Source organism: Xiphophorus couchianus, chromosome 23 (assembly GCF_001444195.1).
Source record: "Xiphophorus couchianus chromosome 23, X_couchianus-1.0, whole genome shotgun sequence".
Taxonomy (NCBI): Eukaryota; Metazoa; Chordata; class Actinopteri; order Cyprinodontiformes; family Poeciliidae; genus Xiphophorus; species Xiphophorus couchianus.
Window position 1 is genome coordinate 13,778,426 of NC_040250.1, and position 13,317 is coordinate 13,791,742.

Consider the following 13,317-nt stretch of genomic DNA (forward strand, 5'->3'; position numbering starts at 1 on the left):
TACTACTACTACTAATATTATTATTATTAATAAGAACAACAGTAGTAATGTTAATATGATCAGCAGTAATATTATTCTTAATAATTTAAACAACAGTAATTATCATTAACAACAATAACAATAACAACAAATATTATTATTATTATTATCGCTGTTTAATTAGTGGTAATAGTATGAAAAAGACATAAAACAGATGTGCCCATTTCTACCCATTTTTAGATGCTGAAATTTTGTGGTTTTACATACAAATTTATTATATTGTTAGTTGACTTTAACTAGAGCCTTAATTAAAAATGTGAGGATTTTAGATGTCAGTAAAGACATTTTTGTGAATGGTTCCATAAAATCACCCATTAAGACTGAATTTTAAAATAGAATCATTGTGCATTTAAAAGAGTGCTTCAGAAAGGTTTTGTGTGCTGTGCATGTGGATTGGCAGCATGGTTATGGTCCCTCCCCCTCAAAGGATCACTCTTAATCCCTGATAATCTGTTCATCTAAGGAGCTCAGCCAGTCATGGCTGCACCAGGGGAGAATTTGCTTTCAGTTGAGCATCTTACAAGCATGGATCAAAATACTTTTACCAAACAAAGAGAGCTCTTTATAAAGAAAAGGTAAGGTACTCAAAAAGACGCCTGGCAGGCTTGACACATCTGGGGTTTATACTGTCTGTAGCTTCGTCTTAAAGCTTCATAAAAAATGATCAACATGACAGTACATTTTTGTTTTACAGCAACCTATTAATGTTACAGTAGTCTGGATGAATGTACAGTGCTGGTTAGAAGTTTACATGTGAATTATGCTACTGACAGTTTATACAGAGGTAATCGGTTTTAAATCCTCATTGTGATTCCTCCAAAGATTCTTTTGGTCAAAAAAATCTTTGTCTCCTCTGACTACAAAACTTTCTTCCAGAAAAGATTTGACTTGTTCATAAAGGCAGCATGCAGAAGATGAATTTTCCCTACTAGTTTAATCCTGTGCAAACACAACATGGCATTGGATGCAGATACAGATTTGCTCCACGCTGCATGCCACCTCAGTTTTTAACATTTCCCTCTCTATTTCCTGTAGCAGAGGGATGCAACTTCAGCAGCGTCTGCAGGAGCTGAAGGAGAGAGAGCGCAGAGCCCAGCAGCACAACAGGCAGCTTCTCCTGCAGTTTGAGAGAGCCCAGGAGACACTGAAGGAGATGCTGGCCTGCAACGCTGCCATGAAAACTATACGGGTTACAGGATGCACACAGCCAGCACACAAACACAACAACCTGCACTGTCAGATTCTCAAACCGTTTTTATCTAGCACCAATCAGAGCGAGACAGAGCAGTTCTGTTGCTGGTGACAGATACAGTGACAGTAAAGGCATTAAATTAAATTAAATTCAGTAACTAGGAGATGTTTTAAAGTAACTCAGGATTGAAAGTTTGTCTTAGATTTTAACAGTTATTTAAATGTACACTTTAACATTTTCAGATGGAGTACGAGCGGTACCTGGAGGAAAACCTCCACTGCTGGCAGCAGCAGCTTCAGGAGAAAACTGAGGCCTCTCACAAGAAGGTACAACCACAGCTTTACCAAACTCACTGGCTTAAAAAATATTAATGTTAAACTTTTTTCCCATTTTGTCACAACTAAGAAAACATAAAAATATTTTTGGCATTCTATGTTACAGACCAACACAAAAGTGTGGTGTACATTTATATTTGGTGATATTACTGCCTACATGGTAGACAAAGCCCCTAAAATACCTGCAGTAAACAATTGTTTTGCAAAGTATGAACTAATAAGAGCTTAAACCAAATGTGCTCCACATTTTTTCAAATTTGATGCAAATTTTTTCTTCCACTTCACAAATATGCATTGCTTCATATACAATGCAATGACAAATAAAGAAAACCTCTTGGTATCATTATATTTTCTCCATAAGCCCTCCTTTAAAAAAAAAAAGTGTTTCTACAAAAATCCTATACAAATAATAAAAAAAGAATTTTCTGTTTATTGCTCATAATATTTGTCGTTTATTTCCTCAACAGAGAATGGAAGATTGTTTGAAGTCTTATCTACAGCACAGTAAAGATCAAATCTCAACAGCAACAGTTGGTGAGCCTCTGATTTCACAAGGTTTGTTTTCTTCTTTTGCCATTTGAAGATATGAAGCTGCAAATGATTTTTCTTGTTAAAGAAGCTGGAAACTTGGAGCTTCTTCCACCAAGTTTCTCTTTATTCACAGATCCTTCCATAAAGGCTCCAAACGTTGATGCTCCTCAAACGTTTCCCACCGAAGGAAGCTCTGCTTATAGCCGAGATCGTTCCTCCTGTCATCCCCATCAGGAGTCTTCCTGGTTAACCCAAGCAGGCATGCCTCCAGGGTTCCTCCAAACACCTTTTCAATCCCAGAGTCCCTCACCTTTCCCTCCACCCAGCTTCCCATATCCTCACCCACTTCTGCTGCAACGCCTCACCTTCCCATTTGATCACCGTCAGCTGTGGGTCAGCTCTGAAGCTGCAGGCCGCCCTCCTGAACGCTACAGTCACCCCTGCTCTGATGGGATCGCTGCAGGATCTGCAGGTCAGCTCCACACCGAGGAACCGCCAGCGTCGAGTGCTTCTCAAATTGTAGAGCGAGAAAATGAGACGAGCGCAGCAAATTCAAAGAGGGTGAGAGGTGGTGGAGGCGGAAGGTGTTTGTCCTCTGAGCTCGACATTAAACCAGGTGAAAAGCAGGAGGAAACAAACTCTGTACGTAAGTAAAGTGCCCACATGTTTGTCTGATTGATCATTTCTTTACATCCTGCAGTCCGTCTCTCTAGTGGACATGTGGAAAGCAGTGAAAGCGGCAGAGACTCCAGTTTGACCAGCAGAGAAAAGAAGAAAAGAGAGAAGAAAGGAAGAACAGAGGCTTCGTCCTCAGAGTCAGAAAGATCTGGTTCTCAGAGGTAACAAATGATGATTATGTTCACCCTCACCAGCAATACGTGCCTCCATAATCTATGACCAAAATGATACACAGCCATGTGCAAATATTTTAAACAATCCTTCATTTCTGAACGATACGTCTGAAGAAACGTATCATGATACATAAACGTTTTATATCAGTCGATATTGATAATTATTAATTAGGTTTTGGTTTTAAATAGCTGAAATACTGACAAACTGATGACTTCAACGTTCCTCTTTTATCTACAGTTTTCACTCCACCCACTGTTTTTTTTTTATTTGTAAGCAGTTATGAAGCACAGAGGTGAAACCTGAAACGACATAATTTCACTCACAGATTTTTAAAATAAGCTAAAAAAGACCAAAACCTAAGAAGTTGGTTTTATTTTACCTGACTGATGCTGGAAGACAGTTATTATAACTTTGTTCATCATTTTCTTGTAGTTTAAGGATTTCTTACCAGAAAACTAAATTTAGCTGTTTAGAAAAATAAACTCTGTTACTGTTCTCACATAGGGTTCGCTCTCAAATCTTCGTTTTTCAACCATCTCTTATCAGGTCATCCAGGACTTCCATTGAGGTCGTCGCTGCCTCCTGCGCCGTCGCCCTGGACTCAGAAACAAACTGCTCCTCTGAGGAAGGAGGCACAGCAAGCAGGAGGAGGTCAGAGCGAGGCAGGGGGGTCAATACTGGGTCACCGCCATCCGAGAAGGAGGCAGAGGAGCTTAGCAGGAGTGAGGAAGAGGAGCAGACTGATAGCTTGAGTGAAAAAACGAGAAGTCCAACTCAAGACAATAAAACAAGAGGCTGTAGAGGAGATGATGATCTAGTAAAAAGTGAAAATGGAGATGATGAGGAAGTTTACAGCTCCGAGCAAAGCATTGCAGAAGAAAAGGATGAAGGAGGAAAGAAAAACCAAAGATCTGGAGATGAAGAGAACGAGAAGGAGGTGAAAAGTAAAGAGGGCGGTGATGTTGAGGAAGACGATGAGGAGAGCAACGATGAGGTTCCTCTAAATAGGAATCAAAAGGAGGATAAGGATGTGGAAGAAGACGAAGATCAGTCAGAAAAACTGGAGAATGAAGACAGAGACGACGGGGAGGAGGACTCTGACTCCTCACAGGATGAAGATGAGGAGGAGAGAGAATGTAGTGAGAGGATAGAAGAGGAGGAGGAGGAGTCAAATGAAGAGGAAGACCAACTCAGGAGTGAAGAAGGAGGAGACTCTGAGGACAGCATCATCTGTCCGCAGGAAAACAGGTACGACCATGAAACCATGAAACTTTCTTTTCATTTGGCACAAACTAAACATGCAGCCATTTTGCTTCAGGTCCAAACAGATGAAGAACATTCCAGAGGAAGCAGCTGAAGATGAGGAAGAGGAGAGCGACACTCGGTCCTCAAACAATAAGTCAAAAGAACCAAGTGATGAAGAAGATATTGAGAATCTTCTGGCACCTCAAGAGCCAATAAACAAAAAGTGAGTAAATCTTCTGTCATAAAACAAGTCATGGGATATAATTTAATCGCTTCCGTTTCACTTTTCAGACAAAAGGCTGTGAAAACCGAGGAGAAGCCAAAAGGTTCGTTCAGGAACATCAGGAAATAAATATATTTTGCAGGTAATTGAAGACATTCATCATTGAGATTTGTACTGAATATATTTTTCAGCCACATGTCTCAACTTGGGCATCTTTCAAGTGACGGAGGACGGAGCAAAGACGGGGGATAAAAGTGACTCGGATGAGTCTGATCACTTTTATGACTAAATGTGACATGGTGGACACCATGAAAGTCCTCCAAATAGCAACTATGCAGTAGAGAAAGCACCAGATCTCTGATGACCTCAGCAGGTCGGACAACATGCATGTCGGACATGCAGGTGTTAAGGAAGCCCAGGCTGATTTATCAGCAGCTTTCAGTGTTTAGGTTGTGAAGTCTCTGCCTCTCCTTGTTTTCCAAACGTAACGGCAGTCTGGCCTGTTTGGTGGCTCTTGAAGCTTTGCAGTTTGTGAATCTTTGGTGATTCCTTTTGCATGTCCACCTTTTTCCTTCCACCCAACTTTCCATCGTTTTTCTCCTTCTTGAACTGAATACTTTTAAACTTAGATATACTACTTTGAGATGCACTTGCATCTTTCACATTATTTTCTTCTTCGTATGCTCTATTTTATTCTTAATACATTTAATGTCTGTATGCTGAAACCACTCAGCATGAATTCATTGTGCCCACATCTCACCAATACAAAAAGCCGATTTTGATGGATAGATAAAAAATGTTCATGGCAATGTTTGTAAAATGCTGATTGTTTTGAAATCTGCTTCTCATTAAAGTAGAACTTAATTAGGATTGGGCCTGTTGTAAAACAATATTTTAGAAATCGAGTCTCTCATCACAACTCGGTTCTGAGCGCAGAAAAACTGTCGTACTCCCAGCATCGCACAATTTGGCAATGCTCATTTGTCCCTCAAAACCTGGTAAAACACTGAAAAATGCAACGTCATGCTGCTACCACGTAGCAACAATTCATAGGGTGCTGCCCACCACAAATAATACCCGGGTGGAACACAATTTAACGAAGCTTCGAGGCAGATGAATTTTCCTCAAGGAATTTTAATAATTGAGGTATTGGAGTCATTCGAGGAATCGTTACGGCCGTAATTAGGATAAATTAATTCCAACCACCAATAGAAAAGAATAAAAAACTAAATCATAAATGATCCAAAGAAAAGTTTTGTTAAATCAGCACACAGGGCAGAGCTGGTTGTTGAGATAAAGCTTGAAAGAAACATTCAGGACAGAACAAAAACTGTACAAATGAATTTAATAATTTATTTCTGCTGCATTTCTGAAAACAGCCCTTTAGACATTTTTGGAATATAAAAGTAGGCTACTAGGAAACAAATGCTTTTAAAATCCTGGTAAGAAAAACTTGTAGAGAACTCGGCTCATTTTACATGTTCGTAACAATCTGAATCTTTATTATATCATATTTTCACAACCTGAGCGGTTAAACATGGGCTCTCTCGCTTGCCGTCTTCGGGTGCGGCGCTGCGTTGGATGAGCAGCCTGCCGTACGTTCCTCCCACCTGGCCTTTGGTGAGCCGTCCAGGATTCACGCACACACAACCCGCCACATCCTGATGATGTGAGGAGGAAGGGGAAGTTAAAATATTAAAAACATGGTCAAGCGGACATTTGGTCCAGTTTTTGAAACAATTCTGAAATGTTTCTACCTTCACGAAGTAACGCAGCTCAGAGGGAACAACGAGAATATCTGGTGTGACCAACATCTGACCGTGAATCTGGAACTTCTCGTAATCCATGTTCACCTCCTCGGCGGGTGGGTACAGGGGGTAGTAACTTCAGGAAGAGACGGACATTAGTGCTTCTCAACGTGATAAAAGGTAAAATAAAAAGGAAGACTTGGATGACATGTACCTCCTCTGAGTCAGCATGTGGTTTAGGATGCGGGAGAATCGGTCCGAAATAGTGCCGCTGCAACACCGCATAGCTACAGTTACTAATCTGAGATGACAGGAAATTAGAGAAAGGTTTCCGTCATCTGTGACCGTTTCCTCACCAGCTGATCTCCTCTGCTCCCATGTGGAACAGGATGTCAGAAGACGTCAGGCCAAAAGTCACTCCGTCGATCAGCAGGGTGCAGGGGTCAGGAACCAGGGTGACCCGCTGCACAAATACGTTAAACATTGGAGAACCATCAGAACGAGAGCTGAGAGGAGAGTCTCAGTTCACCTGCTTGTTTAAACTGATTCCTTTGAGTGAATTTGCAGCATCACAGCTTTCTGGAGGAATTGATTTACACTTGCTGCACATGTTGAGTCTACCAGGATCAGACCATCTATTCTGTGAGTGTGTGTGTGTGTGTGAGAACGACCTGGGCCTGGTCCTTGATGAGGTTCGGCAGGGTGAAGGGAGGCTGTGGGTAGATGAATTCGTGGTGGATGTCTCTCTGGGCCGGGACAAACACCAGCTGACAGCCGACACTTCACAGAAGAAAAAATAAGAACATTCCAGATTTGGTCTCAGCGTTGAGTTATGCAGAATGTGTTTTTGTTTCAAACGTTCACTGGGGACATAAACAGTGGAGTCGAAACGCACCTTTTGGTTCCATCTACAATGCTGTCGATGCAGCGGTAGAAAATTGTCTCAAACGTCTCAGTCACCTTGGCTTTCTGTGAGAGAAACAGATGAACATCAAACTATGCTGCTCTAAAAACGTCTTACTGGCTTTAAACACGGAGTGAAAAGGAATCGTACCTCGATCTGTTCATGTTTGGAATCCACAAAAGGACCAAACTAGAGAAGAGAAAAAGAATAAAAGGACATGCTGCTCACCAAACATCCAGACTGCATAAAACACACTAAGAAGCTTTTCCTTCACACTGATGAGTCAGCATCTGACAGGCTTACCAGCAGGCAGACATCAGGACGATCCCTGACAATGACATTGATCAGGTCTATCAGAGGGTCAAAGGTCAGGCTATCAGAGGGCGTGTATGGTCCACAGGCCACAAGAATGTTTAACGGCTCCACCACTGAGCGAGATGAGGAGTAGAGAGGAAAACCAGTTTTTCTCACAGATAATGAATAAACAAGAATTTATGAGTTTCTACTGAAAACTAATTACCTTCATTGGTCTCCATCTTTGCACTGGTGGAGTAAAAAGGAAGAGGGACTCCCTAAACAAACACAGAGTTAATGCAGGACGCTCAAATGGCTCACAACAATAAACAGAGGAAAGAGCAAAATGAGCGCCTGACCTCATAAAGCTTGGAGGCCACAAGCTTTCTTCCTGTTGTGTTCATTCCCTCCATCAGCACCACCTGAGAGAGAGAGAGAGGGAGAAAGGGAGAGAACAAGAGAGAGACAGGTGGGACCAGGATTAATGGACAGAGTGGTTTTTATTTCTGAAGTGGAATCAGCTGATCTGTCTCAGGGTCCAACACTTTCTTTATGCATCACCAACTCAAAATATCAGCAAACAAAGAAATGAAAAAAACAAACAAAATAAAACGGGTGGCTAGAAGGACAGATGAGTGAATGGATGAACTACAGGACAAAAGCGTTGATTAGATGGATGAATGATGGTTGGATAGATGGACAACCAGAAGCACAGATCAATGGAGAAAGGGAGTGATGATCAACAAACGGATTTAGAGATGGATGGATTAAGGAAAACACATGGATGTTGGATGGATGTTGGATGGACGGACTGATTTTGGACAAACGGGTGCACCAGACACATAGATGGATGGATGGACGGAAAAATGGATGAAAATAAACACCAGGAATATAAGTACGGTAGATATTTTAACTCCATTTTGTTTTTCTAAACTTCTCTAGACTTGGAAAAAAAAAAATCTCAGATTTTTCCAGCCTGATGGATGCCAGGACATTTGTAGGTAGATGTTCATGAATAATAATAATAAGAAGAAGAAGAATTGCTGTTTGACTGTCAGAGTTCTCGGTCAGATGGTGGGTTCACCTCCAGCCCACCTCCTTGGCATGCTCCGTTTCTCTTGGTGGCCTTATAACCTGCTGCACACTGACCTCAGCGCAGAGGCAAAGGAGAAACCACCGCTCACTGCATCTGCACTTCAGCTTTAACGGCCGCTTCATGTTCGGCTCACCTGACCAGGAAACAGAGAATACTGTTTGAGCTCAGACAGGTCGACGGACACCAGCTGGCCGCCGTGTTCTGGTCCCGCCTCCAGCAGAACCGACTGGGCATTCAGTTTGCCGTTACTGTCGCAGCAAATCTGACCCAACACAGTTATGCTGTCCTGGAGGAGACGAGCAGAAACAACGAAGCAGACAGTCATCATTATCATCATTTATACAAATAAAGGGCTTTGAAGCAGATCATGTTAGGCGGCAACTCATAAAGCTCCAGTGAAGGAGTTTAGTCCTTCACAGTTTAAAGGGAGGACAAAAATAGCCTGGCAGGAGTAGAATAATATGTGCTTCAAAGATAAAACAGGTAAACGTCTTCAATAGACATTCAGAATAACTTTACAACTCATTCAAAAGATAAAAGTTGTCCAATAAAGCGATTGTATATTTTCTGATTAAATCTAACAATATTTAGCTTATGCAATCAAGCTTACTAATCTTCAGAGGTAATAAATGAAGACAAAAAAAAATCCCTAATTAATTATTATTAGTATTATTTCACATGGATATAAACTTGTCCATACAATCTGAGACTTGCTGGGATTTGAGGATAATCCTGCATCTGAACTGATGCGTCCGGCAATCTGCAGAAAACACCAGTTTCTGGTGATGTAAACAGTCAATAAATGAGGACTTCTATCTTTGTCTGATGTTTACAGAGCAATTTAACTCTGAAAGAAATGAGAGGCTCAGGCTGACCTGGTATCTACCTCCTTTTTACAGAGGGAAAAGATTATTAAGACGCCTCCTAAGTGCATGAAGGAGCAATAGAGGAGATTCACTGAGTGGTCATTTTTAAGGTAAATCAAACAGACTGTTTCTTGTCACAAAGTTGCTTCACTTCTGGAATTTAGTTCCAGGACCTACTTAAAATTTTTATTCATATATAAAAAGTAAACTATCGATCAATACATCCCATAATGAGAGAGTCTGGCAGCTCTGTAAGAAGTCAAAGAAATCAGAGGTGGCCTAAATCTTTTACACAGATATTTGGATTTATTACATCATGCACACCCTCTCTTATGTCTGTAGTTGTTTTTATTTGAAGTTGAGCAGCTTTTGTACAATTATTTACATTTTAAATTTCATCTGTCTTTACGTTTTGAACTTCTGTGGCACTTTGTTTGCACCTTACTGTAGGAAAATGCTCTATAGATGAAGTTTTGTTGGTTGATTTAAGAAGAATGAAAAGCTTTGTTTTAAACCTGAGCAGGCAGTGAGATGGCTGACAACTCTTCGATGCTGAAGTGAGACCTCAGCTTTTCTCCCATCTCTTCAATCTTCTCTGACAAAACTGGGGGGAAAAAACAGGCATAAAGGGAAAAACGTTGATGGTTGTGTGACTGAACGATACAGATTATAACATATTAAAATCAATTTATAATTAGAAACAATGAAGAGCAAGACCTTTGAAGTGAACCTGGTATCAAATATGGCATAAAAAGCCAATGGCACAGAACTGAAAAGTAGGTTGATTTTGAATTTGACATTCTCTGACAACTAAATTACATTTATTAGATGAATAATGTCCTGTAATTATTTTGATTGGACCTATAGGAGTGGTAGATTGCTTCAACAGGAGCATGAGAAGAGAATAAGAAAGACTCTGAGAAGCAGTAATGCATTTTGTGAAAAAATGACATAAGAAAAAAAAAATTTGTGGAACTGCTGTGTACCATTTCGAACATCCCGCAGCCTTTGGAACATGTATTTGTAGCCGCTGCAGAGGGATTCTTCGGGCTGCCCCAGAAGATTCACCTGGACGCCTGTGCCCGGGTCTTTCCGGCCCGTCCAGCGCGCGCCCTGCACAGCTCCAAACGAAACCACCACCTCCCCCTTACCGCCTCGCTGGCTGTACTTCTGTGAAGGCGTCACACTTTGGAAGAAAAGACAGATACTTGTTGTTAAACAATACCTTCCACATTTAAAAGATTTCTCAGTGACATTACCTCACGGTGTTTCATAAGTAAATAAAAAAAAACAGAGTAAAGATGCACTTTGCAAGTCTTTGAAAAAGTATCAGTAATAAAATGACATCTCTAAATAAAGTCTAGAGGTGTTGCAGATTAATACCTGGGGGAAAAGTTAGCTGGAGACAGCAGGAGACCCGGACTGGTCAGCAGAGAGGTGGTCCGTTTGGACTGAGGATGCTCTGGAGTGGAGAGCACTCGTTTCTGAGAGCTCTGTATGACATAAAACAACAAAATTGAGCAAATTCATCTAAATGTTTTATTTTAAACCTGAACTCAGATGAGCAGGACTCAACAGCAAAGCAGTGACAGCTCACCTTCCCGGGAGTGGAGTAAGAGTCTAAAAGATTCTCCTCCTCTTCTTCAGCTTTTATTCTGGGGAAAAAGGTTTGTCAAGGTCTGCAGTCGCACCCAGTTGGTCTTTACAAAAACATTATGAATCACATTTTTTCTTATTGAGAGATCGCCTTAGAGGATACAGTTCCTCCAACGAATGAATGTCTCTGGTTCGGTTATAACTCTCGTCTTTCCAGGAGCTCGATTTGGATTTACTCTTCTTGTTCAACAACTGAGAAGAAAAATAAATTAAAAGTTGCAGAAACACCATGAGAAACACAAGATATCGGCAACAAATCCAAACATAACCCAGTTCACACATGAAGCTAATCAACCTATCGTCATAAGCAACAGTTTTAATCAGAGGCCCACAGCGTCACCAATTGAATTGAATCCAAGGCTTTAAGATAACTTGGTGAATGAAACTGAGTTCAGCTGGTTGGATCTTAGGGTCGACGCCCTTTGAGTGGCCAGTATGAATGGACAAACTCAATGTAAATGTAGTCCACTCTACATAAATGTTTTGTTACCTCATGCTCAAAGTGCTCCAGGTTGTTCAGGGTGAGCTCTAGTCCACCCTTTGTGGTGCTGTAGGCAAGCCACTCAAACAGCATCTGCTCTGTGTCTATCCTGTTGCAGATGCACAGTTCAACCACTGCGGGACAGAAACAAAAAAGTATTTATAACCCTTCAAATCACAAACACAAACTCCAGAGCATTTTTTTTGTGTTTTCATTTTATGTGGCAAACTAACACATAAGTTTGGGGCAAATGTTATGTTTCAGGATTTATAATCATTAGTAATCAAGTAGTGAGTAATTTAATCTCAGATTAAATCCAGATTAAGTCTGGCCTTCGTGGAAGAGTGGCAAAAAGAAAGACATTTTTGATCACTGTTGCCACTAGCCGCTGAAAACCAACACTGCACATCACCCTCAACACACCATTCCTATGTGGAAACATGACAATGGCAGAATCATGCTGAGGGATGATTTTATCAGGAGGAACAGGGAAGCTAGTATCAGGATCAATATCAAGCCTGCATCTAAAATGTAAAAAAACAGGGAGGTTTATGGATGTAACGCTGCCAAATGTGAAAAACGTCAGTAAGTACAGACACGCAATGAATGCCTTCCTGTGGATCTTTACAAATTAGCATAAGAGACATAAGCAGGAGCACAGAGAACAACAAACGTGACTTAATAAAGGACCAGAGAAGGTAAAACACTCACTCTTGTCGAGGACAGAGTCATCTTTGCAGGTAATCTCGAAGGTTTCCAGCTCTGCCTTTAACTTGTCTGTGGTTACAAGCGCCATTGTTTTTGTGTTTAATCAAACAGAGCTCGAGTTCTGGCTTCAGTTGGTCCAAATGTTGCAACGGTCCGTTAACGGCTAACTGTTAGCTTTCCGCCGCTTCATACCAAAATCAGCGCCGCGACTAAAGTGAAAACAGCCGATAAACTCAACTTTACGCTCTGAACCGATCTGATCCTCATAACGAACAAGCCAATTTCATTTTACCGCGAAAAAAAGACAGTCGGTGTTGGCGGACGGAAGTTACGTCACAGCGCACTGGCGAAAACGGTTGAGCTACTAAAATAAAAGTCCACTGTTTCCGTTGGTTTAATTTATTACATTTCTCCACCTTTCCTCACTGTAATACTTCTTTAGACTCTAAGTAAGAATAATAAAAAAAATAACGCAATGTGTTAAAACAAAGTTTTTTTTTCTTTATGTTGTTAAGGATAAACCATTTTAAAGATTTAAGCAGGTTCTTCAAATTTGACAAAGTAAAGTAAAAATAAAAATAAAAGAATAAAGTTTGTTTGTTTTAACCCTACACGCGGTGTAATGTGCTTTTTATTTGTATTTATTAAGAGGTTTGAGTAATTTGTGATGGAGCCATTGTCAAAGAAGAATTTCTGCCAATTGTTGTTGGGACAGATAATACAGTTCTTCTGTTCTGTTAATTAAACCCGGTTTAATTTAATTCAATGACAGCTTCGTTAAAAGTTTTAATAATACAAAAGTAAAAACAAACTCTAAGGTGACCAAATTTAGATTGATCCAGTTTATTCCAATCCAATCCAATCATCTATTCACAGATCAAATTCAGTCCTAAATTATTTCTGCTCTATTGAAAATTTTAATTCCAAGTTGTTCCTTCAACTGCTGAAACAAAACTGTAACCGTTGGAAAAAACTGATACAACTCTGGAAAGGAAAACATTCACTAACCTGAGCAGATCAGCTCCTGTCACTGAGAAGCTATAGCTCACAAAAATTATGATAAAGTAAATCTTTTTATTTAAATGTTAGAACTGATTTGATGCTTTCTAAAAGCATTCATTGTTCTTTAAAAATATCTTACAATCAC

The 13,317-nt window shown here is 40.4% G+C and overlaps 2 protein-coding genes across 2 annotated transcripts; one reads left to right on the top strand and one right to left on the bottom strand.

Moving 5' to 3' along the window:
• The first annotated feature begins 291 nt into the window (after positions 1-291).
• Positions 292-5,619, top strand: LOC114139672 (myb-like protein X). Its single transcript, XM_028009717.1, has 9 exons — positions 292-614; positions 1,075-1,557; positions 2,034-2,121; positions 2,231-2,713; positions 2,798-2,936; positions 3,496-4,197; positions 4,268-4,417; positions 4,486-4,520; positions 4,609-5,619. The coding sequence occupies exons 2-9, from the start codon at positions 1,474-1,476 to the stop codon at positions 4,704-4,706; spliced, it is 1,779 nt and encodes a 592-aa protein (XP_027865518.1). The 5' UTR covers positions 292-614; positions 1,075-1,473; the 3' UTR covers positions 4,707-5,619.
• Positions 5,620-5,745: 126 nt separating this feature from the next.
• pola2 (polymerase (DNA directed), alpha 2) lies at positions 5,746-12,520 on the bottom strand. Its single transcript, XM_028009716.1, has 18 exons — positions 12,174-12,520; positions 11,472-11,596; positions 11,085-11,173; positions 10,923-10,980; positions 10,709-10,818; positions 10,312-10,511; positions 9,841-9,929; positions 8,593-8,745; positions 7,723-7,785; positions 7,590-7,641; positions 7,373-7,497; positions 7,220-7,258; positions 7,061-7,134; positions 6,837-6,945; positions 6,522-6,628; positions 6,380-6,436; positions 6,175-6,301; positions 5,746-6,078 (listed from the first exon to the last, which is right to left on the bottom strand). Exons 1-18 carry the CDS (start codon positions 12,256-12,258, stop codon positions 5,926-5,928), a joined length of 1,815 nt encoding a protein of 604 aa, XP_027865517.1. The 5' UTR covers positions 12,259-12,520; the 3' UTR covers positions 5,746-5,925.
• Positions 12,521-13,317: the final 797 nt, after the last annotated feature.

Excerpts from the sequence above, each read along its gene's own strand:
- LOC114139672 (XM_028009717.1), top strand. The coding sequence starts at position 1,474 with ATGGAGTACGAGCGGTACCTGGAGGAAAACCTCCACTGCTGGCAGCAG. Across the intron at positions 2,937-3,495 it reads GAAAGATCTGGTTCTCAGAG|GTCATCCAGGACTTCCATTG; the intron begins GTAACAAATGAT and ends ATCTCTTATCAG. Across the intron at positions 4,198-4,267 it reads ATCTGTCCGCAGGAAAACAG|GTCCAAACAGATGAAGAACA; the intron begins GTACGACCATGA and ends ATTTTGCTTCAG.
- pola2 (XM_028009716.1), bottom strand. The coding sequence starts at position 12,258 with ATGGCGCTTGTAACCACAGACAAGTTAAAGGCAGAGCTGGAAACCTTC. Across the intron at positions 9,930-10,311 it reads GCTGCGGGATGTTCGAAATG|TTTTGTCAGAGAAGATTGAA; the intron begins GTACACAGCAGT and ends TTTTCCCCCCAG. Across the intron at positions 6,946-7,060 it reads ATTGTAGATGGAACCAAAAG|TGTCGGCTGTCAGCTGGTGT; the intron begins GTGCGTTTCGAC and ends TCTTCTGTGAAG.